The sequence below is a fragment of the Culex quinquefasciatus genome, chromosome 2, assembly GCF_015732765.1.
Source record: "Culex quinquefasciatus strain JHB chromosome 2, VPISU_Cqui_1.0_pri_paternal, whole genome shotgun sequence".
Classification (NCBI taxonomy): domain Eukaryota; kingdom Metazoa; phylum Arthropoda; class Insecta; order Diptera; family Culicidae; genus Culex; species Culex quinquefasciatus.
The window spans coordinates 168,700,081-168,714,839 of NC_051862.1; the positions used below are offsets into that span (position 1 = coordinate 168,700,081).

The 14,759-nt window shown below is 35.1% G+C and overlaps 1 protein-coding gene across 1 annotated transcript; it reads left to right on the forward strand.

Moving 5' to 3' along the window:
- Positions 1 to 1,699: 1,699 nt before the first annotated feature.
- On the forward strand, positions 1,700 to 14,119 carry LOC6036354 (pancreatic lipase-related protein 2). The gene is made up of 4 exons (XM_038258210.1): positions 1,700 to 2,012; positions 12,407 to 12,887; positions 12,951 to 13,234; positions 13,924 to 14,119. The coding sequence occupies exons 1-4, from the start codon at positions 1,876 to 1,878 to the stop codon at positions 14,015 to 14,017; spliced, it is 996 nt and encodes a 331-aa protein (XP_038114138.1). The 5' UTR covers positions 1,700 to 1,875; the 3' UTR covers positions 14,018 to 14,119.
- Positions 14,120 to 14,759: the final 640 nt, after the last annotated feature.

Below are 14,759 nucleotides of genomic sequence, written 5' to 3' on the forward strand. Positions count from 1 at the left end.
AACTCACCCATCAAGTGTCTTCCGATCTTCTTTCTGTTAGCTATATAAGGTATTGATTTTGGTTGCCTCTCGAGCTACGATGCTATGGAAAGGGCTTAACACACAAACAACCGACGTCGAGCCCTCCGAGCTACGGAGCTATGGGAAGGTCTTTTCAACACAAGGGCTTGAAGCACACAATAACTCACCGATTAATATGAATAATTTTCAAGATCGATCTTGTTTTATAACTACAGCGCGACTCACTCCTGATTTTCACGATCCCGAATACAGCACAAAACGAACACCGCAAAAATCCATTTCACAATCCTGATTTGTTTTTTCTTTTTTTTTCATTTTTTTTTTTTGCTTTTTTCACTTTGCACACAAACACAACAATAATTGAATAATTTCTCCCAACCAACGCGTCCCTTCACTCAGCATTCTTGCAGGCACAATCCTGATTTTTTCTTCACTTTGCACATAAACAACCATCCACTTGCACTGGTGGAACATAATCTGAACACAAACAGCGATACAAAAGAGACGAAAATTTTCGCGAAAAAACAGGACTGCGCGTCCTCAGAAGCACTGCACTTATGACGGCATTATTCAATTATACTGACCAATCACCCCATGCACACAAACAGCCACACAAAAGAGACGAAAATTATCACCTCTTTCCATAAATATAAATAAACTGCACTTAAAGTATGATTTCAACTATTTTTAATTTCAGAGTGATAATTTTCGTTTGGGTTATTCTCTACCAACTCACACAAAATCGGGAAAAGTTGCCCTGACCCCTCTTCGATTTGCGTGAAAATTTGTCCTAAGGGATAACTTTTGTCCCTGATCACGAATCCGAAGTACCGTAAACCGGGGTGACTTTGATAGGATTTCAATTTGTTTTTGGAAAAATTTTCAACAGGTAAGGTCTTTCTCAAGATTTTTATTTTTAAAACATGTAATGAGGTTGGCCACACAAAGTCCATGCACTATTTTGGATAACAAGTTTCTTCAATACTGTTTAGAAAAATAGTTACGTTAAAAATTCTTATTTTAAATTCCGGGGTGTAGCTTATAAAGTTTTTAATGAAAAAAAAACCAATGTTTATGTTTAGTTAACGAAGTTTATAAGCTTTTTAACAAAATACGTATAAATTTGGCGTACTCAAAATTCAAAAAAAAAAGTTCTTTCATTTTATATTTATGTGAAATCTATTGCGTCACAACCAACCTTTAATGTTTTTTTTTGAGAACTTAAATCATAACAATACCTTTTCTCTCATTGAAATTTCCTTTAAGCTTCTCTACCGGTTCTAATAATACCTGTTTCCAAAAAGAACTACATACAAGCCGACTACCATAATACGCGAAATTTAACAAGCCCAGCTGACGCTACACACTCACACCTACCACAAGTACACCCAAACGAGTTTGAAAATTCTGTTTTTTTTTCACCATTGATGAATGATTGCATGCAAACACAAACAACGCATCTTTCATGTGTGGGTGTTTTGGCACACGCGTTTTTTTGGCCTTAACTTTTCTGTTGATAAGAAAGTTAACTTGTTGGTGGAAAGTGGAAAAAGGGGTGTGGGAGGAGTTGTTCAAAGGGACTGCCTCCTCATGATGTGCGGCGAAAAATTAAAAAAAAAGTTAAGGCTCCACTATATAAGACAGACTGGTGGTGGAAAGTGGTTTTCAGAACGTTCTAACTATTTCCTCCGGTCGATCGCGTTTTTGTGAAAAACTGACGTCGCGTGCAGGTTGTGTGGGGTGGGAAAAATGAAGTGCAAAGTGAAGATGAAAATTTGAGTGAAATTGTGACTTGTACAAATAGAAAAAAAATAATTGAAACAGTGATTTTTATGTGACATATGATAGAAGAAAATGACACCGCAATGGATTACCGGATTATTGCTTGGAATTTTGCTGCCTTTCAACGTTGCCGACTGGAATTTCTTCAAGTGTTACGAAACGGCGAAAAAGTGTCCCAACGAAAATATAACGTTCTGGCTGTACACCAGGTATATTGTGCAAAAGAAGATTTAAAAGCTATGCCATTTTGTATATGAAGGAAAAAAATTCAGTCTGAAATGAACAACAATTTTTATAATTAAATTTCGTATTGGTCAGGAGGGCAAAAAACATGAATTATTTTTTTGTAAAAGCGTAAAATGCTTAAATAAAGTGAGTGAATTATTCATAAAAGTGCAGTTTGTTGTAGTTACAGATTGATACGACTTGTATCAGCAGCTTGTTTTATGGGACTACTGTACATAAAAAATTTTTCATTTGTAATAATTTTATAAAATATACGAATAATTTTATGAAATAAATGAAAATTATTCTGAATCATTGTAGAAACCGATTTAATTTTTTTTATTTTTTTTTCGATAGCAGGAAAGGTGCCCTTATTTTCTATCAATGCTCTTGGAAATCGGAATTTGATTGGCAAATCTCAGTAAAAAAACAGTAGTCCACAAGTTAAGAGAATTCTCTTTAAAATATTCACAAGTTTAGAAAATTCTCAAATTTTTTCTAAACTTGTGAATATTTTAAAGAGAATTCTCTTAACTTGTGGACTACTATTTTTTTTACTGAGATTTGCCAATCAAATTCCGATTTCCAAGAGCATTGATAGAAAATAAGGGCACCTTTCCTGCTATCGAAAAAAAAATTAAAAAAAAATAAATCGGTTTCTACAATGATTCAGAATAATTTTGAAATGTGCTATTAAGACATTGAATCAAAATGATGTCTGTTTTAATCAGGGTTGCGAATGAGCGAGCGCTCACGGAAGGCTTGCTCGCTCCAGCTGGAGCGTGAGTTTTTATCAGGTAGCTCGTGCTCGCTCACGCTCACCGGAGCGTTTTGCGCTCACGTGAGCTGGTGAGCCAAAGTAGGTAGTTGTTTTTTCCTGTTGAAGCATCTGCCTGTTTGAAACGAAGTTTCTAGAACTATCTCAGCACAGGCAGCAAAAACAAACAACAAAGTGGTCGAAATAAACAAAACTAGGCAATGAAATGGATTTGATCAGAGAACCGAAATTTACGTTCTATTTAAAATCTAGACATTTTTCGAACAAGGAACAAAAAACTAAATTCATAATGTAAACATTCATTGGCGTGAAGAAATGCACTGTTTGTTCACAAATCAAATCCATATTGTATTGTTGTTATGTACAAAAATATTGACAATTGATGTATATTTTATCAATTTTTAAATAATCTTTTAAACAGTTACAATCATCCATGTTCAAAAAACCATGTATAACTTGTAATTGAATATTTTCAGAGGTTTGGTTGCGAAAGTGTTGAATAAAATCCACTTGTTGGAAGAAGAGCCAACCTTTTCGTGGTGAAAAATGTTGACAATTAATTTGATTTGAGTCAAAATGGTTATTTCAACCCTTAGGAATTTTGAGGTATATATTTAAAATTGAACTGTTTCAAAAATGTTACCCTATTTTCTAAAATGTTTGCTAAATAAAGACTAACCTTATAGAAATGATTAGCCGTTTCTAATCACTGAAAGATTTAATAAACGGAATAACTTTTTTAATGGTAGCTCATTCTGACCCGCAATCTGGAAATGTAGTCAAAACACTGATTAGGTACATAAAACAGTTTAATGTTATATTTTAATCAACCAAGCATTTAACCTTGAATCGAACTTACCAAAGCATAAATCCTCTTGAATCAATTCATTGTTTTGTAAGTTTTTCTAAGGTTTACAGGCCCTTTTATTTAGGCGTCTATACCCCTCCTCCCCTCTCTGCTACAATAAATCCTTTAAATTCTAAAAATATTTATACATTCAACGGTATGTCTAAAAATTATTTGACCCTTGCGAATCCAACCTTTTATTTAGAAACATGATTGATAAAAATGAGCTATTCCAATTCATATATCATAAAATTTGTTCACAAAGTCATATTTCCACAGCCCTACTGCACCTTACGCAAAAAATCCATCTAGAATTGAAAAAAAACATTCTCAAAAACGTCAAATGATTAGCGACACGTCCAAAATGAGCGCTCCGTGAGCGAAATATGAGCGTGAGCGCGAGCGTGGAGTAAACGCGAGCTGAAAAAATCGGAGCAAACGTGAGCGCGGGCAAACGTGAGCTAGCTCGCGCAGCGCTCCTCCTCACGAATGAGCGAAAAGTGAGCGCTCACGAGCGCGTGAGCGCGTGAGGAACGCAACACTGGTTTTAATGCACATTTCAAACTTGATTTCTCTTATCAGATTAATACATCTACCTGACAAAAAAGAATACATCTGCTTTGCATGGTGGAATTCAAAGAGAAATAATTTTGTTTGGGAATTCCATGAGAGAAGATATGTTTACTTTTCACAGACGTCAGCCAAATGCAGATATTCAAAGTAAACAAAATTATTTGACGATTTCACTTTTAAAACCTTATTTGATTTTATTATAACTTCTGCTATAAAGTCTGGTTAAAGCAAATGTTTTTTTAATTGATTTAATCATCAAAATAGATTCAATAGCAAAAAAACTTTTTTTTTTTGTATCACAATCATTACCAATAAAATTTTCAAATCTACTCGATTTTTCTCTTACTGGCGATACCATTATAGTTAGTCGAATATTCTTGTTATTAGGCCTTTAAATTAGTTTTCCCTCAAAGAGAAGAAGCTACAAAACTTCTCTAGAAAAAAACATTCATAGATAACTCAAAATCAAGTCGGAAAACATACTGCAATCGGATTCTTTGGACAGTTTCAACCAAAGAACTGTTAAAATTAATTTCTATGTAACAAATTTCATTTTTTTATGCTACATAGTTAGTTATGAATTAGGGTTGGTGAATTTTGACGATTTCGCGGACAGCGTGAAATTTGTGAAATTCCACAATTTCCGCGAAATCTGGTGAAATTCTAAAATTTTCTGAAATCAATGCAAAAAAATAAATAAATATGAAATGTGTTATCGACAAAGTTTTTAAGTGTGAATTTTAATCGTTTTCAATTGAAAAACGTGACATTTACTTTTAATACTTTAAGTTGGGTAAATCAAATGTTATGTTTTTTTCTCCCCTGATTTAAAATTCTCCAGAAAAACGCCAAGGCAATGCTGTAGATCCGAGCTTGGGTAAATAACAAAGGAAATGCGTAATAATACCTTTCTCTGGTATCAATACCAAATTGTGGCATTCCTGGACCCTTTAAAATTTGTGTTAAGGATTATACAAGTATTGCAAAATTGCAGCATTTGTCAATGGTCGAACACCACATTTTGGTATTATTTTGATATTAAAGTGTTTTATCAAATTCCTCTGAAACTATGGGATAATTTTGACCAATTTTCACAAAATAATTAATTTTGCGCTAAAATGATGTCTCAAAGCGAATACTTTCAGTGAAAACCGGAAATTTCAAAAAAAATGATTTTAAACATTTTTTAAATGACTTGAAATTGCGGAAAATTTTCTAAATCAGGATGACACATTTTGGTATTATTTTGGTAATGGAATGTTTCATCAAATTCCTCTGAAACTATGAGATTTTTTTCTATAAATTTTTACGAAATAATTTATTTTGCGCTAAAATGACTTGAAACCCAAAAATGTTATGGCTGTTTTTATTTTTTTTTATATATACCCGCTAAGATTTTTTTATTTAAATCATTGAAATTTCTCTAAGTCGGGATAACAGAATACTTTGAAAAACTAGTCAATCAACAGATTATTGAATTTTGATGAATTTCAATGCAGTTTCATTTTATCAAAACTTATTTTTCAATCTTGTTATTTTTAAGAAGCTTCAAGAACTTCAAGCACAGGCCGTTCATCAATGACAAATGCATTCGATGTGGTGAAGAATATCACTAAAAACAACATGGAATCTTAAGGAGAGTAGATTTGGCTGTTGCATATAGATTATTTCCGTTTTTTCACTAACTGCAACTGCTGCACTAAAAATGGTATGAAAATACCAAATTTTGGTATTACTTTTGCAAATACCAGCGACCAAATTGTGTCAGTAATAGATGGTAAAATACCATGAAATCACAAGCGTTTCCAGCAAGGCCTCGGACTGGCAAGTAATTAATAATTACTTTGATTTTTAGCTGGTAATTAGGAAATTCTTTAATTACTTAGTAATTCATGGTAATTAGAGTAATTTAAAGTAATTAATTGGTAATTAAAGTGATTTTTGAGTAATTAAAGCAATTGATTTTTTTAAATTGTTCTTCTTCAACGAAACTATTTATTTCTTATATATAATCTATTATAACAGTATTTTATTTATTTGAAATAAAAGTGAAACACAAAGATTAAAATAGACTGGTTCTGTATATAGAAGGCCTTATTCACTATAGTTCTCTCCTAAAATTTATTTTTATCTTGTTGTTTATCGAAGCTAATTAACAACAAAAGACAACGCCATGATATATTACCCAGTAAAAAATGTTTTGTGAATCCGAAATCTATTAATTTTTATTAAGTAATTATAAAAATATGTTTCTTTTTTTTGCAAGAACTACATAAGAATTGATAAATTTTTATGCCTTTGCTTCTAATAGGCAGTCAAAATTATTTGAAGTTTATGTGGATCTTAAAACCAAAACGTATTTAATTATCGTTGATAAAAACAAAGTTTTCAAGTGATAGCCATTTAAAAATCAATAAAAATAAAAATATGTTTTTTATATTTTTTCATAATCTGCAGAAATTGACAGTCCTGTTATATCTCTCTATTAAGAGCTCAGCAATTTTCCCGAAAAATTTCGAAATATTTCTGAGACAAATGTTTCAATGTTAAAAATCAAACTCAGTGAAATTAAAATTGACTAATATTCAGATGCAGAAATTAAATCCAATGTAAATGTCACCTTTCACATTATTCGTATTTTCAGCAACGGATTTTTTTTAATTTGCTTGAGAAAAAAAACATGCAAAGTAATGTCAAACCAATATTTGAAAAAAAAATTAAAACTTAACGTTATTTTGATGAATTTCACAATAATCAGGGGACCTTTTTTCAAACAACTTCTATATTTTAATGGCATTCTACTTCCAATTAACTGAAATCAATTTTAAATTATTAATTAATTATATTTAAATTTATATATTGAAGAAATACAGTACAGTATTTTTTTTGCTTTTATGAAAAACACGACTTCAAAAATCGTAAGTCAACTTAAATAATCTTCTTTTGCAATTGATTGATAAGGGTTTGGTTGATCGAAACGTGAAACATAATGGAATTTCGAATCAGATAATGAACAGGTTAAATTGGCCATAAAACAAATATTATTGTTCATATCAATTGAGCTACTTATTTCTTACCTGAAAATGGTATAATTAAATACTAATGTCAATTTTATAAAAAAATAAAACAATTCCAAATTTCAAACCAATTAACTCGCTGTAGGATATTATGTAAAAATCACCCAAAGTTTCAGCGCCCTCTAGTGGGGGGCATTTTTTACGTTTGATCGCCTATAGCTATTTTCAATAAAAATTATACGCAAAATTCACAATATCCTGATTGGTACAAAAAAAATAGCATAATTTTTAAAAAAAGAGCTATCGAATGAGCTATTTATAAATAATTTAGTTTTGAACCGTAGAAATGAATACTTAAATAAAATTAAATGTTTTTTATCGTAATGAAAAGTAATTAAGTAATTAATGTAATTAATCATTTTGGACCAGAAATTTAAGTAATTAATTGGCAGACTGGCAAGTAATAAACGCTTCTGGAAACCCTTGTGAAATCATACCAAAATCATGTAACACAGGAACACCAAAATCTGATTTTCCAAGGGTGCGGGAATACCTAAAATCAAACCATGGCAATACCAAGTTTTGGTATTTAAGCAATGTTCAAAAATCCAGAAGACCTTAACTTGGTATTGAAATGGTTTTATTTTGAGGTATTATTTTACCCTTGGAATAACTTGGTTTGGTATTGTTGTGCCCTTCCACATACAAGACTTTGGTACGGGCAACCAAGGGCACATTTTGGTCCCTGTTATTTGCCCAAGTAATACAAAAAAAAAATATTCCCGTGTTATTTAGCCCTGCTCGGGGAGCGTATAGTTTGATTTTTAGATTAGACAGACCTGCACAGCAAAAAATCCCATAGTAAAATCGCATGCAAAAGCATGCATATCACCTCCGTCAAAAAAAGACACTTAAGAGCGAGTCCACGAGCAAAGCATACCCATCTCGCATCGACCTCACCAATCTGCCTGAAATTTTCAGGGGTTGTTTGTACATATAAAACTAGCATCTGGACAAAATACGAGCACTCTAAGTCAACGGGAAGTGGGGCAAATCGGGACAAAAAGTTTGAAGGTTCAAAAACGTCAAAAATCTTAAAAAGGCTGTAACTTCGGCAAAACTCAATTTAATTTCAAAATTCAAAATGCATCTGAAAGTGCTTACAAAATGCAACAAAATGCAGTGGCTCTTACGGCTTTTTGAAAACTCACCCGAGAATTATATGTGTTCATAAAAATGTTAAAAATGGTTTTAGATTTTTTGGGAATACTTCAAACCGATTCTTAAAAAATGATGGAAGTACGTCACCGTTTTGGGACGGTTTTGGGTAGAACTTCTCAATCATAAATCAACTTCATCGGAGTCCTGAAATTAAAAAAATCAAACAAATAACAAGCTTTTGCTGTTCAATCAATTTCATTGATTATAATCATTTTAAAGAAACGTTTTCTTTATCCAGTCTTAACAGCGTTGATTATGGGAGCAATGTTGGGAACAACCACGTTCAGGACTCCAGTGATTCCAGAGAGTATTTCCAGGAATCCGCTTGCGGCCTCAGGATCAGCTCCAGCCAGAACCAGAGCTTGTTGGAGCTTGGCACTGTCTAGTCCAGTTGACGGGACAGCGACGGCAACGGCCAACAGGGCAGCGAGGACGAGGACGAATTTCATCTTTGAGAAGTTGGTTGTGGTGCTGATCTGAGCTAAAGTTCTGAATGATGATTTGAAAACTGAGATGAGGTTTTTATAGGCAATAACGTAAGTGAAACACAAATAAATCTCGAAAAGTGAAATCGTCTACTCCATTGATTTCGTTTATTTTGGATATCTGGAATTTTACTGACGTCTGTGAGCATGTCTGTTTTTTGTGGAATATCCCAAGTTTCAGATCTGAATTCTGGATATGATTCTTAAACAGATACGGAACTAGTTTGTAACGTATTTTTTTTATCTAAATAACCCATCTTTTAATGTATTTTTAGTAAGAAGTAATCCTAGTTGAAATAAAACAATCAAAATTACAATCTGAAATCTGAAAAGTTCCATGATAACAGATTCTTTTTTGTAAATGAACGTCATAAAAATTGCACATGCTCGAAGTAAACAAAATCATTCGAGTAGACGGTTTTACGTTTTATAAGTTACTGCCTATAAAAGCCACATCTCAGCTTCTCAATCTTCAGTAAGAACTTGTGTTCAGATCAGCACCCTAACAAGCTCACCAAGATGAAATTTGTCCTCATCCTCGCTGCCCTGTTGGCCGTTGCCATCGCTGTTCCATCAACTTTTGACAGTGCCAAGCTCCAACAAGCCTTGGTCCTGGCTGGAGCTGATCCTGAAGCCGCAAGCGGATTCCTTAAAATTCTTAGCGGCATTACTGCCTCCATCATCAGCGCTGTGAAGACTGGTTAAAGCAAACGTTTCATAGGGTAGACGACCCAGTTTTCGCCCTGCTCCAGTTTTCGCCCACCTACTGGATTTAATCTGTATTTAGCAAACTCATACCGTTTTTTGGTTGAATTTATTATGCAGGTTTACATATTCATTCATCTCTAGTACTAATTTAAACATTCCAAATGAATTTCTATTGTTTATTAAGTATTTATAAGCTTTTCAAAAAAAGCCTTACTGCAGCCGCCATATTTTTGTCAATTTAGACTACAGCGAGTAATAATGTTAATGAGGGAAATTCAACTCACTTTGTCCGAAAATAATGTGAATGAATAATTCATTAGTTCACTGTATGTCTGAATTTCATGAAAATCTAGTGTTTTACCTGTTTTAAACGTTTACCAAAGGTTATTTCAATAAAATAAAGTTGGCGATTTCTGGGATCATGAAAAAACATTCGATCCAATTTTCGACCAGGACGAAATCTAGTATTGTGTTTTAAGATTTTATCTGGAACCAGTTTTCGTTTACCATAAAAATTTTTCTAATCGCAGCGAAATGTGGTTGAAAATATATTTGGAACATTCTAGATTATTTTTAAATATTAAATAATCATTTTAATTACTTTCATTCATAAGGGGTTTTCGTTCAAATGTTGTAAAAGTTTACTGGTACATAGGAGAACAAATTAAGCAGAGGATGGAGAAGTAGTTACACATGTGCTTTAATATTTTTATAAGGAGGTTCTCGATGTTTTATATTGAGTCAATTCGGGAGCAAATGACCCATAGGGTTAAAGCTCCCCTAACAAAATCAACAACAACATGGAGCTAATTGTAACTGTGTGCCCTTATCTAGGGTAAACAGGGACACATGAATTCTATCACAAATTTTGATTCAGTCATATTTTTTAAGTGAGAGTGAGAACATGTTTTGGTTTTAGTTATAATAGACAGAGAATCTCAAAATAAGTAGGATATCTGAAAAAAAAACTCCTTTTTTGAACCTCAATTTATAATATGTATGACAAAATATGTGCATATCAATGAAACTTAGCTTCGGGAACATGTTGTGTATCAATAAGAGACCATATTTGCTTAGCTTTGTGTCATAATTTCATTTGATTTCTTGATTTTTGTCGTGGGCGAAAACTGGTTCCAAGGGTGGGCGAAAATTGGATTTAGGGGGGTGAAAATAGGCTCTTCAGAGCACTTTATTAACCCGAGCAGGGGTAAATAACACGGGAATACCAAATTTTGGTATTACTTGGGCAAATAACAGCGACCAAAATGTGCCCTTAGTTGCCCAGTAATAGATGGTAAAATACCATAAAATCATACCAAAGTCTTGTATGTGAAAGGGCACAACAATACCAAACCATGTTATTCCAAGGGTTAAATAATACCTCAAAATAGAACCATTTCAATACCAAGTTGAGGTCTTTGGATTTTTGAACATTGCTTGAATACCAAAACTTGGTATTGCCATGGTTTTGATTTTAGGTATTCCCGCGCCCTTGGAAAATCATATTTTGGTATTCCTGTGGTCTTCCACATACATGATTTTGGTATGATTTGATGGTATTTTACCATCTATTACTGGGCAACCAAGATCACATTTTGGTCGCTGATATTTGCACAAGTAATACCAAAATTTGGTATTTTCATACTATTTTTAGTGCAGCAGTTGCAGTTAGTGAAAAAACGGAAATGATCCATATGCAACAGCCAAATCTACTCACCTGATGATTCCATGTTGTTCTTAGTGATATTCTTCACCACACCGAATGGATTTATCATTGATGAACGGCCTGTGCATGAAGTTCTTGAAGATTCTGAAAAATAACAAGATTTAAAAATAAGTGTTATTAAAACTGGATTGAAATTCACCAAAATTCAATAATCTTTCGATTGACTCGTTTTTCAAAGTATTTGTTTTTTTTTTTCAAGTCATTTTATCGCAAAATTTATTATCTTGTCCAAATTGGTAAAAAAAATCCCATAGTTTTAGAGAAAATTGATGAAACCTTTCAATACCAAAATAATACCAAAATGTGCCATCCTGACTTAGAAACTTTCAACAATTTCAAGTAATTTCTTTAGGGGGTATATCAAAAATGTTTAAAATCAAGTTTGAAATTTCCGGTTTTTAATGAAAGCATTCACTTTGATACATCATTTTAGTGCAAAATTAATTATTTTGTCAAAATTGGTCAAAATTTTCCCATAGTTTCAGAGGAATTTGATAAAACACTGTAATACCAAAAGAATACCAATTTGTGGTGTTCGACCATTGACAAATTCTGCAATTTTGCAATATCAAAACAATACCTTAAATTGGTATGATACCACATTTTGCTCTTGCATAATCCTCAAGACAAATTTTAAAGGGTCCAGGAATACCAAAATTTGGTATTGATACCAGAGAAAGGTGTTATTACGCATTTCCCTTGTTATTTACCCATGCTCGGGAAAACGCAAAATTTTATCAAAAATGAACATGTAAATGATAAAAACCTTGTGGAAACTTAAAATCAAATAGTTTATCAACGTTCTACAACAAATAGAACCAAAAACCATAAATTGTCATCAAATTTCCTAGATTGCCACTATAAAGTGGGCTATTTCTGGGTCCTCTACCCTATAATGTTACACATTGCTAAAAAAAGTTCTATGAAAAAATAAATCAAAATCAATTGTTTCTACCTGCTTAAAAAACGACGAATAATTGCTAGCGATATCATTGTTCAACACTTTTTTTAACCTTTCCACAGAGAAACCCAGTACGAACCGACTGAGCTTAGCATGTTTGACCCGGAAGCGATAAGCCGGGCTCCGTTCGTGCTGGACCGCCCGTTGATCGTCCTAATTCACGGCTACACGGGCCACCGTAATTACGCCCCAAACACCTCGATCCGGCCGGCTTACCTGGCGTACGACGAGTTCAACATTATCTCGCCCGATTACAACCCGCTGGCCCAGGAACCGTGCTACTACCAGGCCGTCCGGAATCTTCCCACGGTGGCCAACTGTACGGCCCAGCTGCTGGATTACCTCATCGACCAGCAGATGTTCACGCTGGATGATATCCACGTGGTGGGGTTCAGTCTGGGTGGGCAAACGTCCGGCATGATCTCCAACTACCTGCGGGCGGGCAAGCTTCGGCGAATCACCGGCCTAGATCCGGCCAAGCCCCTCTTCATAACCGCACCCAACGAGTACAAACTGGACCAGTCGGACGCGGAGTTTGTTCAGGTTAGTGGGTTTTATGTCAACAACATTAGACTGACATAATCTGGCTTCAATTACCACCCCCAGGTGATCCACACGGACGTGTTCGCTCGGGGGATCCTTCATCCGAGTGGTCACACCGACTTTTACATCAACGGTGGCGTCGAACAGCCCGGCTGCAACGCCCAGATGATGATGACTACGGGCGAGTGCAACCACAACCGGGCGCCGGAGTACTACGCGGAATCGATCGCCACGGAAGTGGGCTTCTACGGGTATCGGTGTGCCCACTGGTACCTGTACATGCTGGGGCTGTGCCCGGTTCGTGAGGACAGCCAGCTGGCCCTCATGGGCGCGTACACGCCGAATACGTGAGTCTCGGGGATGGTGGTGATGGTTGCTGTGTGCGCTTAATTGGTTGTAATCGTAGATGAGTTTGATGATGATGAGAGCAAAATGTGCATAAATTTACGACCGCAGTATAACGCTTGTCTTCAGGGGAATGCTATCCTGGGCATGTTATGTTTTGAATCCTGATTATTTTTTTCGTTTTGTTCAAACAAATGTGGTACTGTGAAGAATAAGATTTGTTAAGTCTTCTCAGCGAATCGTCAAGATCCGCACGCCGTACCAGCCTCACCTGTTTTTTGCGAGTTGCATTGCAACATTAAAAAAATATTACTCTCTCGCTGTCTGTCTCTTTTTTGCACATTTTTCCTCAATCGCCGAGTTTCTTTAGCCAGTTTTGTTGTCACTGAGACTGCATGCCAACAACAAAACCACTTGAATCTCAATCTCTCACGTCCACCTCAACTCCCGACAGGCCCATAAAAATTGCACAAAACCGTTGTGGTGGTCAGTTTTTAATGGTTTTCTTGCGATACCTACTTAGTGTAAGTTATCACGTTATTAAAGTGCTATCGCAGTGCGTTTGGCAACACTGCCACACTAACACTGTGCATGCCTCAACCCGAACTCAGTTACATAAGTTGATGCTGGTGCAAACATCTTAGAGAGTGACCTTTTCAACCCCTTCGTTGATGTCTCCTTTTCGTTTCAGAACGCGTGGTCTGTACTTCCTGAACGTCAACATGAACCCACCGTACGCCCAGGGCAAAAACTTCACCCTCCGAGACGAGTTCCCGATTCCGTGACCCCTCTAGACCCCACTATTTTACCCTAAACTCCTCTGTAGACCTAAGAGACCCACCCAACCTTCGATGTACATGAGCGCGAGTAGAGAAAAATAAATTGAAAAAATAAACGAACTAGCCAATTCAAGAGTGTATGCACACAGTTTTGCTTGCTTTATTCGATTTCCACAAGTTTCAGTCACCCCCCACAGGCGGCTGGAAAGAAAACCATTGAGTGGATATATCTGCGTCATAAGATTGAGAGAAATAGAAACAAAATGAAAAAGTTTGGATTTCAATCAAAACAAAACCGAAATGACCAACGCAATGTTAATGACATCGGGCAACGCCGGATTTGCAAGAAACTCAAGGCACCGAGGATCGGCTCAATGACCACGGCATATGCGAAGGAGATCAAGGTTTGGTTGGACAACAGTGGCAAGACTTGGTTGGATCAAGTGTTGGGCCTGGCGGAACAACGGATTTGTAGGTTTGCGGAATCTACAGTCAGGAAGTAAATGATGCGAATGGAAACTTGAATGTAGTTGACTTCTGTTGGGGAATTTGAATTTTGAAGTGTTCAGAGTAGATGAAGATGAAGATGAAGGAACGGGAAAAAATAAAAATAATTTAAGAGAAGAGTTTAGTCAAAACATAAAGAAAATTTGTATAATGATGTCAAAGTATTGATATACAATAGGGTGTTTCAACCAAACAAAAAAAAAACAAATTACGGCAAACCGAGGTTCCTCTTGTAGAGGAT